At 40.5% G+C, this 17419-nt stretch overlaps 1 protein-coding gene across 6 annotated transcripts in view; it reads right to left on the minus strand.

Moving 5' to 3' along the window:
- The window catches only part of FARS2 (phenylalanyl-tRNA synthetase 2, mitochondrial), a 558189-nt gene that overhangs the window by 395406 nt on the left and 145364 nt on the right, over positions 1-17419 (minus strand). For all 6 annotated transcript variants that reach the window (XR_016018686.1, XR_016018687.1, XM_088791395.1 and 3 more), the window contains one exon: positions 4544-4675. Coding sequence is in view for 4 of the 6 variants with exons in the window: in XM_088791395.1 (XP_088647521.1) it covers positions 4544-4675 (132 nt within the window). In the remaining 2 variants the exon portion in view is untranslated. The remainder of the gene's footprint in view (positions 1-4543; positions 4676-17419) is intronic.

Consider the following 17419-nt stretch of genomic DNA (forward strand, 5'->3'; position numbering starts at 1 on the left):
GAGAGGAATGAACTGGAAACAGATTTATACTTGTATAGGAGGAAAAGAAGCATGAGATATGCCCACTGAGCATCCGAGCAAAGGCAAAGCACATAACCACTTGCAAACAGGAACCTAACATATTCCGGGATGCACACTATAAATACCTCTGTCAACAGTATGCAGTCCTGAGTGTAACCAGGACGAGGCCTTAGCACATCTCCTCCAATCCCTCTTTCCTCCCATTCTGCTCACTGCACTTCTACAAATATTCACCACATGGTACTATAAACCACTTATTTTATGTCTGGGAGTCTGTGCTACTTTCAAAGGCAAGGGTAACGCTTATTTGCTTTTCTATAGCCTTAGAGGGAATTAAAAAAATATTTGACAAACAAATGAACAACAAAAAAAAAGACTGTTTAAAACTGGAAACTGTTTCATGTAGATTTTTACAAGTTTTATCCAAAAAAGTCCATTTTTAAATTTTAGCAAAGAGGTAAGGAAGATGATTCCGTTTTTAAAAAGTTATTTTCCCCTATAGAGCATTTTCTCCCCCTGGCCTAAGTACCATCTTCTATATTTCACAGGGGCTCAATAAATGGCAAATTCCTTCCTGGCATGACGGTGACACACGGTCACCCCAGTGGCAGTTTGAGATGCTCATGCTCCACACACTATCGTACCCGTCATCAGCAGCCTGAGTCAGCCACTGGGGAGAGCTGTGCAGTATTTGGGCACATGACTCAGCACTGTCCTCAAAACATCTCAAGGAAAAAACAATCACATGGTGACAACAGTCACCTCCACCCACCTCCCAATTACCAAATCCAACGGCTCTGAAAGCAATGTGAAGACACTGTGACTTAAACAAGAATTAAAGTAAAATTCTACAAGCTACCTGGAAGCGCCTGATCTTATTCTGTGCACAAAAACACGTATGTGTCATAGTCAGCTTAAATGTGCAATGAAGTGTTTTCATTGTTCAAATTAGCAATCGAATCTCATGTTTTTACTTACACGCACTTTACCACAGGAATAACATATTAGGTTGGTGCAAAAGTAATTGCAGTTTAAAAGGTTAAAAATAATTGCAAAAACCACAATTACTTTTGCACCAACTTAATACATGGTGGCGCTGCCCTTCTTTAGGGGTAACAAATAACTACAGAACCAGTAAGAATTTTGTTTGCTGTTGTGTGTTTAATTTGGTTGCAGTTCTTCATTCTATGTTAGAATAATTTACTTGAAAATAATTTCTAGCCACTTCAAAATCATGCAACTTACTACTCACGTGGCACAGCGTGATGGTTAACTTGTCAGAAAGACTTTGGCAAGTCGCATTGGCACTATGTAGCTATTTGATCCGACCACCTTTCCGAGGCTCTGTGAAATAGGGATAATGACAGCTCCACCTCAGAGCCTTGTGATCAAGGCCATGAAAAAGAAAACATGCGAAACATTTAGTGAGGGCTCAACTGATGTCTGCTGGTATCACTGCTCCATCAGCTGCTTTGGTTTCCAGTTATTTCATCACTTACCTCTGCACCTCTAAGAACTTTAAAGAAGGAGAATCTAAAACCATTAAGTTTATTGTTCCTTGGAAGTCATTTTTAAAAGGCAGGGGAGGGGAAGGAAGGGAAGAAAATGTAGAACTAGAGGGATAAAGTGTGTATAGTCAGCCTTTCCCCATGCCGTATAAACTCAGAAAGAAGAATATAAGCTGTACTTACAACACTGCCTATGGTTGGTGACTGCCAGGCACACGGTTTAAATTGTTAACTACATACGAGTATGTCAAAACCCATGCAAATCTGAGAACACAGAGCAGAACTTGGTCGTAATAAATGCAAGCTCAAACAGCAAAGCCCACACAGAATTTCTCTTCTAAAATCATCTCTTCCTTTTCTTTAGTCTCTCTCTCTCTTATAAGATATTTAAATTTTATGTATACAATTTCCCAACAACTTAAAGCACATCCTACCACCACTGTGAATCTCTCAAACATATTTGCATCTTAGGTGTCTTCTTTTTCTTCACTCTGCTATTTTCTTCAAGAATACCTGGCATGGCTGTTCTAACTGTAGAACGGCAGTCTCATTACTGTGCAGTAATCAGTTGGAAACCTGTTTCAGATAACTATATTCAACCAAGTACAGTGAGAATAAGCCTTATGGAAACCCATCAAGGCTGCTGGGAAATGTACAAGGAAGAGCAAGGCCAAGCGACGTGCAAACTGATCACCCCCCCATGTGCCTTCCCAGCTCTGGCCCGACACCGAGCACTCCTGGGAGGAGGACACCCAGACTCCTTCAAACCGAAAACAAAACAAAAGAAAAACACCACACATGTATCAGAAGTGAGCTCCTACTCAGGAAGAGATTAAATCTTACATAGTTGCTCCCAGTATTTTGTGTTTTCTGTTAAGAGGTCTGTACATCGATTGGCTGGTTTTTCTGTTTCGCAGTACTCTTAATTTTCCTTTTCCCTCTAAAAGCAACCAATCAATCGAGAATCATGAATACTAAGATTAGTAAAATCAAAGGTAATCTAGTTCCAATTGGTTAGAAATCATGTTTATGAAATGTAGGACAGCCTCTGTTTAAGTATTTCCTATTAGGGGGACTCTGTTGATAAATGGCTCTAACCATTTTAATTTTTTTTAATTAGCAATTAATTTTTACTGAATGTTTACCAGGTGCCAATCCCATCCCTATGCTACGTACATTAGATGAATCACCTCCATTAATCCTCATAAGGAGACTCTGAGGGCGGTGTCACTCCACCCATTTTAACTACGACAACATCAGGCTTGCAGGGTTAAGCAACCTGCGGGAAGCACACAGCTGTCAACTGGCAGAAATCCTGCTGTTTCAGACCCGAAACCCAGGCCTCACAACTTTGACTCATAGGCCCTAATTTGCGACCTCTGTGCTCCCTTTTCTCTAATAAAGATCTACAAATATTTGAAAACTATCCAAGCAGCATTTGGCAGTGTGCCGGGCTTTCCCCAAAGCCTTCGTCGGCAGAATGGAGAGGAAGCTGTGAGCTGGCGGAGTCCAGGCCGTACAGACGGAGGTTACCTACCAGTAACAGGGGAGGGCCCGGTCTCCCACCTCCCAGCCCAAGTGACACCAAGTCCTGCGCCTCACTGCACGGCAGCTCTTCCATCTCACTGCACTCTTACTCTCTGACCCCATGACCTTACCCATGGCCTATCCACATTTCTTAGTCACCAGGAGGGGCTGCTCTTCTCCAATCTGCTGCAGGAAGCCCTGTGACCAACCCTGAACCACCGCCACTGCCCTCCAAGGCCACAGAGCTGGTCCTTCTACGGGCACTGGGTGGGGGTGGGGAGTGGGGGGAGAAGTGCGATTCGCAATTTGCATCTCTTCTGCTCCACTTACTGCTTATGCAATGAGCCCAATCTGCTCAAATGCCCAATCTCAACCCATTTCCCAGGGAGGACTTAAATTCTGAAAAAATATTTTTTTAATTAAATTCAGATAGGGACTTTTTTTGGGATTTTCTTTATTTGTAATATAAATACAATGGTTTATTTCAATACCATTTTACTTACTGGTGTGGAAAACTGATTTATCACTTGGAAACATGTTCATATTTTTGATATCCACGCATCTAGGTATTGTTCCATCTTACAAAACGCCATATCTCTATCTATTTTTAGATGACTTCAAACCTGCCCCTACTGACACTTCTTACAAAGGGAGCTTGAACAGGTGACCATAACTCTGCCAAATACAAAAGTGAGTATTGGTATATATTTAGACCAATGGGGTATTTTTGCAAGATTTCCACTAACTAATAAATTAACTAATTAATTAATTTATTTATTTATTATATTTTCACCTTGGTTGACTTAAGGATTTGGGTTTATTTTTTTCTCCTTTTTAAAATTTAAGTATAGTTGACTTAAAAAACCCACAGCTCTGAAATTAAGTTTAGAAATAATCATCCTCATTAAGTAATGGTCCTGCAGAGAGGAGCTGGAAAGATCTTTCTTAAGTACCCATAGACGCAGGTAGCATTTAATCAGAGACCTCGTCTTCCAACTTATCCTGCACCAGGTAAGAGCCCCAACACTGCAGGCGGCAAACAACTGAGCGCTATAGGCCTGGGTATTTTTATACTGAGTTTTACTGTATTGATGAAATACACTATTCCAAATTCAGTAAAACAAGAAGGGATTATGCATTGGCTTTGTCCTTGAATGGTTTGGAAGGCAAACGGCACTCATGTGATATGCATCAACTGCCAGTGGGGACATTAGAAAGCAGCCTATCAACCAATATGAAATCACGAAGCACAAATCTAACAACCACGTACTGACAAGAAAGATCTCCAAAAACAAGAACCACCACAAAATTAGACGCAGAGATTAAGTTCCTCCAAAGTTACGTGTCAGAGATAAGTCTGGAGGGCAATGAGGACAGAAAGATGGTGAGGCTTCCCGCAGGAAGATATGAATGCGTAGGTAAATGAGTATGTAAATGAAGCTAAATGAGACGCGAGCTTGTAAGTAAAATGATGGATTCTTTTCTACCTGAATTTACCAGTTGTTGTTCCATCACTCCACAGCCAAGAACTTCCAGCCATTCTCCATGGAAGTTGATCTCCATCTCAAAGGACGGGTGAGTAAAAGGAAAGCAGCAGTCGATCCATCTAATGTCCAGTCCTGCAAAGACGCCAAGTGAAAACTGTTAAAAGGCAGTCCACCCTTTCTTGTGATCAAATTTGTCCTGCAGTTAATGACACCAACTACTACATTCAGAGTAAAATAAATAGCAAACAAATTAATTTCCAACATGTTTGGAGGAGACAATAAATCTTAAAACTTGTCAAAAACTGGGTATGTCATTTCCAATATGAAAAACACTTTGTTCAGTTCCAGGACCCTCTAAAACAAACCAATCACCTGTCAAATCCTTGGAACTAGCTGGCAGAGAAAAAATTAAGTCAAGATCATGGGAAAGCAGGTATTTCTGCTAGTTTCTGTAAGTGAAAATGGCATCTTATCAGTTAAAGAAAAATATTTTTACTATATTGTCCTTCAAACTTACATATCAACAACATTTAGGATACACTAATCAACTTTTACTTCCATAAGTAGATACTAATTTTTAAATTAACTTTATTATAGCTAATAAAAAGTTAAATAAGACCACCTAAATTTAAGCAAATCATTTAAACAGTCAAAACATTTTTTCTACAGATGATTGATAAATGTACTTATATCTAAATAAAGTACATGCTAAATACCAGAATTAATTTCTCATAAGCAATCATAAATATGGTACTTATAAACAATGATATTATTAAGAAAAGAAAAAACTAATGAATTCCCCACAATTCAAGCCTACAAGTAGCAGAGGTTACTAAAAGCAGAGAAACCAGGTGACAAGGTCACCTAGTGCGGTGGTAGCCAGCTGTGCCCCCTGTGAGGGACACACACAAAAGAGATCAATGGGCAAATGAGCCATGCTCTCCACCCTCTGGGTAATGACCTTTCTCTTCTTCCTTCAGGCAGCAGTCCTGATTTGGTTTCTCCATGGTAACATGCCCCTCTATCAATTTCAAATTCTATGTTTTCTTGTCTTAGACTCTTTGCATTTTAAACCTAGTGGAAATCAGACTGTGAAATAAATAAAAATAATAACAAAAACTGTTTCCATTTATTGAGCATTTACTATGCCTCTATCATTCCATTTCACAGATAGGGAAAAAGCTATTAGAAAGATCAAGCATCTTGCCCAAAGGTACACAGCTGGCATATGACTAACCTAAACCCAGGTCTGCCGGACTCCAAAACGCCTACTCTTGACAAAACATAATTCCCTGCCCATCAAAAAAGAAATTTCAAAAATCAAAATTCAGATGGGAACGAACTTATGAGACACAGAACCTTTCCTATGCCCCAAATAACACAAAAGGTAGATTTTTCTTTCATTGTTCTGTTTTATTTTGCGTTTATGTTCCTAGTTCCCTGCTTCTATGGCAAGTGAATAACTGATTTTCTGTTGAGAACAGAAACACATTATTCCCCCTTTTATTATACATGTGATATAAGACACAGACATTAAGCTGCACATACAGTGTACAATTTCATTAATGTTGACATGTGGATGCATCCATGAAACTGTCACTACAGTAAATACAAAGAACATATCCATCTCTCCCAAAAGTTTCCTCATTCCCTTTTATAATCCTGCCTATCAGCCCATCACCCCTACCTCTATCTTCTCTTCACCCTCATTATCCCCAGGCAACCCCTGATCTCCTTTGTCACTAGAGATGAGTTTGCGTTTCTTAGAATTTTATAAAAATGAAATCATACAGAATTTACTTTTTTTTTTAATCTTGCGTCTTCCACTCGGCATAATTATTTTAAGATTCACCATGTTGTTGCACACATCACTAGTTCTTTCTCTTTTATTACTGAGTAGATTTGGCTGACATGTTTTTCTAACTGGGGAAAAAGCTGGCCCTTTTACAAGCCACTGGGGAAATGCGTACAAGTGTCCAACTAGTCCAGACTTTTCTGTATAGAAGCTCCTACGTGCACAGCAACCGTTTATTTGCAATTGTGTCCTAGGAAGAAAGTATCTGTACGCCTGTGTGATTGCCCATCTTTAGGACAAACTATCCCTTTGAATATTCTTATTAAAAAGCTCTAGAGACAATCCTGCTGACAAACAGAAATGTGTGATACAATGGGATATATAACTGAGTGCAGAAGGACTGGCAGACAGAACAATTTTTATTCTTTTTTTATAACTCCTGGTTGGTAAGCAAGCACCAATCAACTTCTGAAAACAATTTAGAAAATAAATTTTGTGCACATGGCTTTTTATACTTGGCTCATACTTTACCAAAGCAAGATGAGTAGTCAGGGCTAACACGATGTTAAATATCACCTAAGTGCATGGAAGGAACATAGATAAGTGAGGTCGACACACATTAATTTTCTTTGTATGCCCTTTAATTCCTTTGGACAGTCTAAATAAATCGCGTAGTTTAGCAGCTTTATATCACACACTTGTAAAATCTTAAGTTACCCCTACTCGGAGAGAAAAAACTGTAAGATATTAATAAGCCCTCAAAATAGTCATAAGTGCTGTTAAAGTAATTCTGCTATCAATGTTTATTAAGCCCAAACTAAATCCCTCCTGCGTAACATCTATGGTAAGCTGCCTCGCTAGAGACAAGATAATCTCCACACACACCCATCTGAGCTGATGACACTGATGCTGTCATCACAGAACAAGGACTGAACTGAAAAGCGATGTGACAATCTCTCCCCTTCTCCTGGACCTTCTGTGACTAACGGGCTTTTGCTTTACCACTTGTGAAACTAGAAAAAATTGTAACTTTGGATTAAAATTATTTGATGTTGAATACATTTTTAAGATTGAATTCCCACATGTTGGTTGCAGCAACTCTTGTTTTTCTTTGGGTTAAGACCTCAGCCACCACAGCCCTCTGTTTCTTCTTCCTCTATCATCTTACAGGCATCTCTCAGTAGCAATGAAAGCTTAATTGTATCACACCGAAAATTACACCCAGCAAAGCAGGAAACGGCAAGAAAGTCAGTCAAAAGGTTTCAGAATCCACAAAGATGATTAATATTAATGATTTGTGAAGAACTCATTGGTAATAATATCACAGAAAGTAAGACAGAAAACACAGGTTGTCAAAAGTTTTGTTTAATAAAACAGGGAAGTTTTTAATTCTTTTCACTTTCTCAGATCCTTTGTTAAAAGTTTCCTTTTTAAATCTATACGACCCTGCAAGGAATGCCAAGTCCATGACCATCATTTTCTTTGTTCCACTGCTTTAAGGATACCTTCAGTTCTTAAATTCTGCTTCCTTCACATAAACAACAGGCAAAAGCCAAAATCTATAAAACCCCATTTTTGAGAAGCCTGTGGACCTACTTTAAACACAAACAATTATTATTTCAAAGTAAATTATATTAATGTGTAATTTTTGCCAAAAATACCATATTATTTTATATATTCTAACAATTTAAATTTCAGTTACATTGACACATTAACAATAGTAGTTTTTAAATCACTGGTCACAAAATTATTTATTGAATACTTTTTTTTTTTTTATATTACCCCAGAAATACACTCTCATCTTGTTTTCTCCCTATAACCTCAAAATTATAGTAAGAATTATTATATCAGGTTGAAAAAAGCATCTTGACATTCATCTTGTATTAAAAGATGTGATACTGAATAATCAGCTCAAAACTTGTTAAGTATGGCTTATTTCACATGCCAAGTATCAGGAGTCAGTGAAAAAACCCAATAAAAACTATGTATTTTCTGTTATGCATTAATAGAGGGGAATTTTTAATAAACATTTCCAAATCACACGGATTCATAATGCATTAAACTAATCTCTTATTGAGGTGATAGAGGAAATTAAATGCACATGTATTATACAAAGCTAATGGAAAAGCATGCCAAAGTGTTTTCTTTCTTTTGGTTTTTTTGTTTGTTTGGATATAATAATTTATTAAGACATACTTACAAATGAAGCTCAGAACTTTTTAAAAATCGCCTTAGAACTTTGTGAGATTACAGCCAAGAGCCTAGAGCCGAGTGGAAGAAAGAACACCTTACAATAAAGCAAACCTGGATTCAGGTCTCAGATTTGTACCTTTTTTCCTGTGAAACCCTGGACGAGCTAACTAACCTCTCTGAGCCCCTGCAGCCTCACCCCGCTACTGTGTCCAGTGACCGCGATTTCGCCAGTGGTTTTGAGCAAAGAACCTGCAGGAGCCAGGTCTTCTCAGAGACAGACATCCCCTTTGGAGTTCTGGGAGCTGACTCCACTTCCTCTCCTGAACGAGAATTGTGAGTCTGTTCCAGAATGAGGAGAGCTCACCAGAAGCATTCCCTCAGAAATGAGTAGTGAAAATTCCTTCAGGATAATCATGTGAGCCCAGATGGAAGAGGTACAACTAACTCTCTGTACTCTGGAAGGTTACTACCTGCCGTACCTGTCACAGGCAGCACTGCTTCTTACCTGCTCCACGTACCAGCCTCTCGACGTCTTGACACTTGGCCAAGACCACTCAGGGAGATAGTGCAGGGGTGTGTGTGAGCGTGTGTGTGGGCGGGGGCTCTTCCCACCAATCCCTGACTCCTACGCAACGTTGCAGTACCTGAGCACACCAACATATTGTAAATATTAAATAGATGTCATCCCACCTTTCCCCCAACTCACCTTCATAATAGATCTCACAAACATAATACACTTCATTTCCCTGACTTACTGACTCATTAAGGGATTCTTCCTCTGTTTCCCATACCCTTTATATTTAAAGATGGGACTTTGCTCTCAGAACTGTGTCCCAGAGGTGTCGGAATCTAATCTGTAAACAGCTGATGGCCCAAACTAGAGCCTGTACCAGTAATTTTATATATTCTGCCAAGGCTACTCTTCACTGGAGCAGATAATTTTTAAAACAGACTATACAAATATACAATTAATCACTGCTGCTGCGTGTTAAGTTTTCAGTAAGTTTTCCCCCCACAGGTATCAGAGAAATGGTAGAATGTAGCACCGTGATCCAGTGGGGCTGCTCACGGCTTCTACACAGAATACAGCACGCACCCTACGTAGGAAGGAAATCAAGGTGGAGGGGAAAAGGACAGAGGGTGCGCTCCAGCTGAAAATAAATTCCTTAAAAACTGAGATCATATTAGATGACCACAAGCTAATCTGGGCAAATTACCTGGCTGCCACTGCCAAAGGCACCTGACAATCCTATCTCTTCTGATACTGTTTAAGTAAGACCCCACAGCCCTTTAAACTGAATATGTAGCAAGCAACATACAGGCATTTTTCCAGCTTTCCCAATATTGATCTTTCTACTAGCTTTCTTTAAAAAAAAAAAAAAATTCTGAATAGGTAATATGTTCACAGAGTTCAAAAGCAAAACACTGTGAAAGGATCCATTTCACTGTATAATGGGGCATCAGTGACAAGTCTCACATCCCTGCCCCGTCCCAGCCCTCTCCTTCTGGACCATTAGAGGCAAGCTTCTAGAGTTTCCTTTTTATCGCCAGATGTAAGCAAACACAAACATGGAGCTCTATTTTCCCTCCTTTCTTATACAAAAGACAGCACTCTGCACGTTACTGGGCAGCACGCTTTTTCACTAATGACATGTTCTGGAGGTCTTTCCAGCTGGAAACATACAGCACCCCCCATTCTCTTTCTCACCCTGCATGGTGTTCCACCAAGTGGCTCTGGCCCATAAGAAGTCCCTCAGTGATACACATTTGGACTACACCAAGTATTTTGCTATGGAAAAAGACACTACAACAAACTACCCTGTTGGGTCAAAGAGTAAATGCTTTTTGATAATTTTAATAAATATTGCCAAATTATCCTAAGAGTTGTACGGTTTTGCACTGCCATCACCAAGGGGCCGAGGCCACACAACTAATGAGTGAAAGAGTCACACGAGAGCTCAGGTCCCAGGTGAAGATTCAGGGCTGTACTGATAAAAGGCCACCAGCTTGACCTCCATCCACAGCGCCCCCCCCCGCCCCCAGCTGATGCACTTGCCGAGCTCCACAGACAAGACCCAGACTCCTGCTGCCTTCCTCACCCCTGCTGTCTGTTTCCCATCCCTTGTCTTCCGCCAGCAGAGGAAACAAGTGTCTCCTGCACTGAGCAACTGCGGCTGGCAGGAAGGAGGAAGAGGAGGCCATGTCAAGCCGGAAGCACCTCTGTGGGACCGTTGATTCCATCCCCAAAGTCCACCTCACACGCAGCCTGACGTCATTCACAGCTAACAACGCACCCCTATGGAGGCCTTAGCAGCCCGAATGCCACCACCGTGACTATTTACTGCACCGTGTCTATCCCATGCACCCACACAGCCATGCACCCTGGAGTCCGGTACTGCCGACTGCTAAGTGGAATAAAATCACTGCAACTACAAAGCTAATGCCAAACCCCAGCTTGTCCCTCTCAGGCAGGGAAAGAGTATAGCAAAAGCCTCCGGTGTGGGACGTCCACAGCCCACAGCACAAGACGTTAGCACCCCTTCAGTCAGTGACTCCCTTTGCTGAGATGCAAAGTAATTGGGGGAAAACAGAAGCTAGCAATTGTCTCACTCGGTGACGGTGTAACTGATGCCACAGCGATCAGTCCTCCAGGGAGCTGAAGTGCCGTTCAGACCGTGACCCGGGGACTCCTCCACATAGGAGTCCTTCGAATAGGGCTTGGCTCTGAAGATACTATCCTTTCTCCACCTCCCAGTGGGGCGAGAAATGGAGTGGAGCACAATATCCCCTCATTCAAAATCTGGGTACAGGGTCAGAGGCACTAAGGTAAGTGACCGCTCTCCAGCACACAGGAGTGGAAGGGGACAGGTAACAGCAAGCTGGCCTGGGGGGAAGCCACACTGCAGGGCTCTAGTCTCCCAGTCTTCCTCCCAACCCATTCAGAGGATGAAGACAGAGGCAGCCTTGTAAGCTGGAGGCCAACACTCCACCTTCCACAAACCTGGTGTAGACCTGGGATCAAAGGCCAGTGGCCTCAAGCACGGGATTTAACGTCTCACTGCTCAATTTTGTTTAAAATAAAAATTATACTTACCTCACCAAGTTCTGGTGACAATTCAGCAAGAAAAAAGTGTGTAAAAACCTAGCATAGTTCCTGGCACCTGATAATACTCACTGGGTGATTTTTGAACTGAGTATCACTGAAAATCAGACCATAACCTAAAATATCTCTCACCTTTTTATAAAAGTATAAAGAAAAACGAACATTTTTAACTTGCATTCCGAAGGTAATCAACATTTGTTGTTAATTTACTACAGCACTGTGCTAAAATCCATGCCTTGGTTAATTCCATCCTTACACTGATGTGAGGCTGACACAAACACTGCCCAGTAATTACCAGTATTCCTATCCTGCAGATGAAGCAACTGTGGCTGAAAGAGTTTACGCGTCTAATCTAAGTTGACAAAGCTGGTAAATGCCAAGATCAGAATTCAACACCAGGCGGGTGAGACACAAAGCCCTGTGCTGCCCTCCACTGGAGCAGACCATGAAAAACTACACTAATTCAGCTTCCATTGCAAAGTGCCCTTGGTGCCCAGACCAACATGGTACCATCAGTTTCCTTGTTCTTCTAATACATGACAATGATGACCATGATTTTTAAAAAGAGAGAGAGAGAGAGAGAGAGAGAGAGAGAGAGAGAAACAAAAAGGCATAGTCTAAGTTCAAAGAGTTATAAGAGAAATACCTCCATTGGCCAGAATACAGAACAGAAATGCAAGAGTGAGACGGGCTACAAGACGGGATTGCTGGGCTCGGAGCCCACAACCAGAAGAGCCAGGAGCCTGCCTGCTGCAGGGTAATATACTACTGGCGGCGGATCTGACAGAAGCTGAAAGGTTGAAGTCATATGCAGGGCTGAAATAAGCGCCATCCTGGTAAAGAAGGCTGACAAAAATTACCACCAAATACAGCCTGGGGCTATAGCTCTGAAGAGCTGTAGGCTTAGAGAGCAACACTACAGGTATTGGATCTGCCCTAAATCAGGACTGATTAACATCTGACAGATCCCTATAAACCTTTGTTCTGGATTTCAAGCCCAGAGAGTGAGGTGGAATGAACTGCAAAGCCACATAGGGGAGAAATAAGCAAAGTGGGATAAGACAACAGGGAGAAAAACTGAAAAAGGGAGCAAAATAAAAGCAAAAATCTTCCAAAGGGATGGAAAACAATATTTCATTAAAATGCAAACAACAAAAAAATGCTGGGGTAGCAATATTTATACCAAATAAAATAGACTTTAAAACAAAGGGTATAACAACAGACAAAGAAGGACCCAGCAATTCCACTTCTGGTTATTTATGCAAAGGAACTCAAACACTAATTCGAAAAGCTACATGTACCCCTACGTTCACTGCAGCATTATTTACAATAGCCAAGATAAGGAGGCAAGCTAAGTGTCCATCAATAGATGAATGGATAAAGAAGAAGTGGTACATTTATACAATGGAATATAACTCAGCCATAAAAAAGAATGAAATCTTGCCATCTGCAACAAAATGGATAGACCTAGAGAACATTATGCTGGGTGAAATAAGTCAAACAGAGAAAGACAAATACCCTATGACTTCAATTATATGTGGAATCTAAAAAACAAAATAAACAAACAAACAAAACACAAACATACTCATAGATACAGAGAACATTTTAATGGCTGTCAGATGGTAAGGGAGGTGGGAAGATAGGGGAAGGAATCAAGAGGTACAAATTGGTAGTTACAAAATAGTCATGGGGATGTAAAGTATAGCACAGGGAATATAGTCAATAATATTGCAATGTCTACGTATAGTCTCAGATGGGTACTAGATTTACTGAGGTGAGGCCTTCATAAGTTATATAAATATCTAATCCCTATGTGGTAGACCTGAAATTAATATAATATTGTATGTCAACTGTTATTGAAAAATTAAAAAACATTTTTTAAAGACATATTATGAAGCTACTATTTCTGAAGAGAATGTAGTATTACATCAAGATAGACAAATAACAGATGCATGGAGCAGAATAGAGAGTCCAAAAACAGACCCAAACATACGTGGTCAACTGATTTGAACAAACGTACGAAGGCAATTAAGTGATGAAAGGTTGAACATTTCAAGAAATGGTGCTGGAACAACTGGATATCCATATGCAAACAGTCTTTAATTCACACCTCATACCATATGCAAAATTTTTCAAAATGATCACAAACCTAAGAATGAACTGAAAACTATAAAACTTTTAAAAGAAAACACAGCAGAAAAATCTTTATCACCTTGGATTAGGATAGAGTTCTTAGAAACCACATCAAAGCATAATCCACAAAAGAAAAAACAGGTTAATTACATTTCATCAAATTAACAACTTCTGCCCTTCGAGGGACACTGCTAAGAGAATGAAAAGACAAGGCACAGACAGAGAAAATATCTGACAAATCACATACCTGACAAAAGACTTGTATCTAGAATAAATAAAGAAGTTTCAAAAATAGATAATAGGAAAACTGATTTTTCAAATGGGCAAAAGATTTGGGCACATCACCAAAGAATAGGAACATGGATGGCAAGTAAGCACGTGATATTCAGCATCATTAGTCATCACAGAAATGCAGGTGAAAACCACAGTCAGCTACCACTGCACACCTATGAGAATGGCTAAAATAAAATGACTGAGCAGACCTCGCATTTGCAAAGATGACGAGCAACTTCTACTTCCACACACTGTACTAGGGATGTAAAATGGGTCAACATAACTCTGCTGAGTGAAAAAAGCCAGGCAAACAAAGAATAAATACTTTTTTCCTTGGATTCCATTTACATAAATCTAGAAAATACGTACGAATTAATAGTGACAGAAAGCACATCACTGCTTACCTAGGCAGGTGTGGCAGGGAGACTGAGCAGAAACGGTGGTAGGGAGACATGACAAAGGGGCACAAGGAAACTTGGGGGGTGATGGATATGCTCATTCCTTTGATTGTGGTGATGATTTCATATGTGTATAAATATGTCAAAACTTAAATTGTACACTTTAAAATGCTTCGTTTATTGGAAGCCAGTTATAATTCAAGGAAACTTTAAAAAAAAAAAAAACTAAGCGAAAAGGGTCACCATAATAAGCACTTCTCTCAATCTTTGGACTTTACAATTTGGAAGTCCATTGTGACCTCAACAGAAACAGCTAAAATCAACACAACCTGGGTTGGGCAGAAGTAGGAAGGAATGTGTGGCTAGAAAGAAAAGGAGAATAAGCTTCCAAAGAAGAATGGAAGGTTAAATGATGGCATTTATTTGTTTGCTTTATCTTAAGACGGTAGTCTGAAACCCATTTTAAGCTGATAATTGACGAAGCCAGGTTCCGGAGAAAGTAATGGAATGGGAAGGAAGAAGAATGGGATCAAGAGGCCACATAAGCATTGAGTTCATACCGAGTCACCTAAATTTCCTTAATGAAACAGGTGACCTTATCCTCCGACAGACGAGAGTGTCCATGGTCTGGGGTAACTGAGACAGGGATTTGTACAGTGAACTGACCGAAGGTAATAACAAAGATCCCTACTAACCGTGACCCAGCTAAGGTGGCCGATCATAATTACAAACTCTGATCATAATTACAACAGGGAAAAGCCGAAAGAGTAGATTAGGCTATCAAGTCGATTCAAAGTTAGGTGGTTAACGAGTATGGCAAGTCAAGGGTTCCAAGGACTTAAAGTGATTGATAACAGAGTTTAGATACCTAACCTCACTTTGATTATCTCTCCTTGGATGGGCTAGGGTAGAAGCGAGACCAGAAGAGAAGTGACAGGAATGAATGAAGCTCTAGGGCTTTCTCTGAACCTGAGGAGTAGAGAAGGAACTTTCCTTCTCCCGTAAATCTTACCGTTTTCCGGGTTACCTGTCTACCAGCCACCCGAAAGATCAACATAAGTAGAAACAGTATGAAATAGGCGCATTCCTGGTACATTAATCATCTTGATTACAGTATTCCTAAAATTTTAAGTACTTTTTTTTTCACTGTAACTCAAGGCCTGATAATTTTGTTTCATTTAACATGAAACCCCCAACAATTTCAACTTCTCATTTCTTTAGAGTAGGGAACCTATTTGCTATCCTTTTCCCAATATCCACAGAATCATGGGTTTCACACCTCTTAAAAGTATTCCATGGTAGATGAGGGTAAAAGGGATCAAATATATGGTGATGGAAGGAGAACTGACTCTGGGTGGTGAACACACATGTGATTTATAGATGATGTAATACAGAATTGTACACCTGAAACCTATGTAACTTTACTAACCACTGTCACCCCAATAAACTTTAACTACAAAAAACAAAAGAAAGAAAGAAAAAAATGGATTCCAGTTCAATTTAACCATTGCTGTCTCAAGCTTTCTCCCAAGGTTTCCTTGTACCAACTTCTTAGACCAGAAAGGTCAACTCTAGTATTTCTCCATTCACCAGACATCTAAAGAAAAGGGGGTCTTATGTCTCTCTCCATCTGATTCCTAAGGTGATGATCTATTTCCACTGAGCACCTCTACAGTGCCAGGCACTCCATATCCCCACTGCATAGCTAGGGGTCCCCAGGCTCAGGTAGGTGGAGTATGCAGCCAGTTTGTACCAGCCTGCCTGACCTCCATCCTAGCCCCAGTGAGCAGAGGCACCAACACTGCCTGAATACGACAACTGCTTGCTACTTCGTTTTCTAGGACAGCTCTAAGAAAGACCGGCCTCTCCAAGGCAGACCCAGATAGCCCAAAACACCTGATTTAAAACTTAGTAAAGTGACATGCTTAATTTTTTTAATTTGTCAACTTTAGGAATAAAGTAGAACTAACAACTATTAACCTAATTATTATTCTTAACCACTTTCACTGCATTTTTACATTTTTTATATTTTCAATTACAATTGACACACATCATATTAGCTTCAGGTGTACAACATAGTGATTAGACATTTATACAAGTTATAATCAGTTCATTTATATTAACAGGGATTCATAGATAGAGAAAAATATAAAAAGATATGGAAGATATGGGATCCTCATTACCAAGACCAATTGACCTCACTCCTGACCAGAACAGCATTCAAAGGACAGAGCCTGGAAATGTTTCAGTTGAATGGGACCATATATCAATCCCTGTGGCGGTTGGGCTGACAAACAGGTCATTTTGTGGGAATCAACACCTATGGCAGAAAGAGGGTGGCGGCAGGTTGGGGCAGAGGGAGAAGACAACGAACTGCAATCAAGCTCCAGAAACACCCCACTGGAACTCTGCTGCTTAGACAACCCACTAGGATTGCCCTGGGCTGGTGGTGAGGTAGGAGGGTGTTAGACCAAATACTGGGCCTTCATCTTCCTGCCAGAACCAATCTCTGATGTGGACAGCCCTGAGAAGGGCATGTCCTCAGCAAGGAGGCTGCCCTGGCTGAGGCTAAGGGCAGGCCCATCAGCCAGGGGGATACTGGGAGGTGCCTCTAAGGACCACCACAAGCCTTTTGTGCTTTTAAACAAAAGGGAAGAGACCTGACTTGCCCCTGGCGAAATACCTAGATCACAAGACATTGCTCCTTCAGACTAGTTATCTATGCCATGAGGCCCATGCTCTATAAAGGGAAAGGCCAATGTTTAGTAAAGAGATTGAGCCAAAGAAGGCTGTAAACCCTGAAGGATGGAAAGTGAAACTAAAACGTCAGGAATCCTAACCCCCAACCTTAGGTTCTCTGAAAGAAATATCTGCCAAATATGGTACTAAATATAGGGGAAATGGTTTAGAAACGTTAATAAAAATGAGAGCAAATTCCACGAGCACAAAAATAGTCTAAAGGTTATTTTATTTCTTTCTAA

Source organism: Rhinolophus sinicus, chromosome 14 (assembly GCF_057876585.1).
Source record: "Rhinolophus sinicus isolate RSI-liver-muscle chromosome 14, RSI-T2T, whole genome shotgun sequence".
Classification (NCBI taxonomy): domain Eukaryota; kingdom Metazoa; phylum Chordata; class Mammalia; order Chiroptera; family Rhinolophidae; genus Rhinolophus; species Rhinolophus sinicus.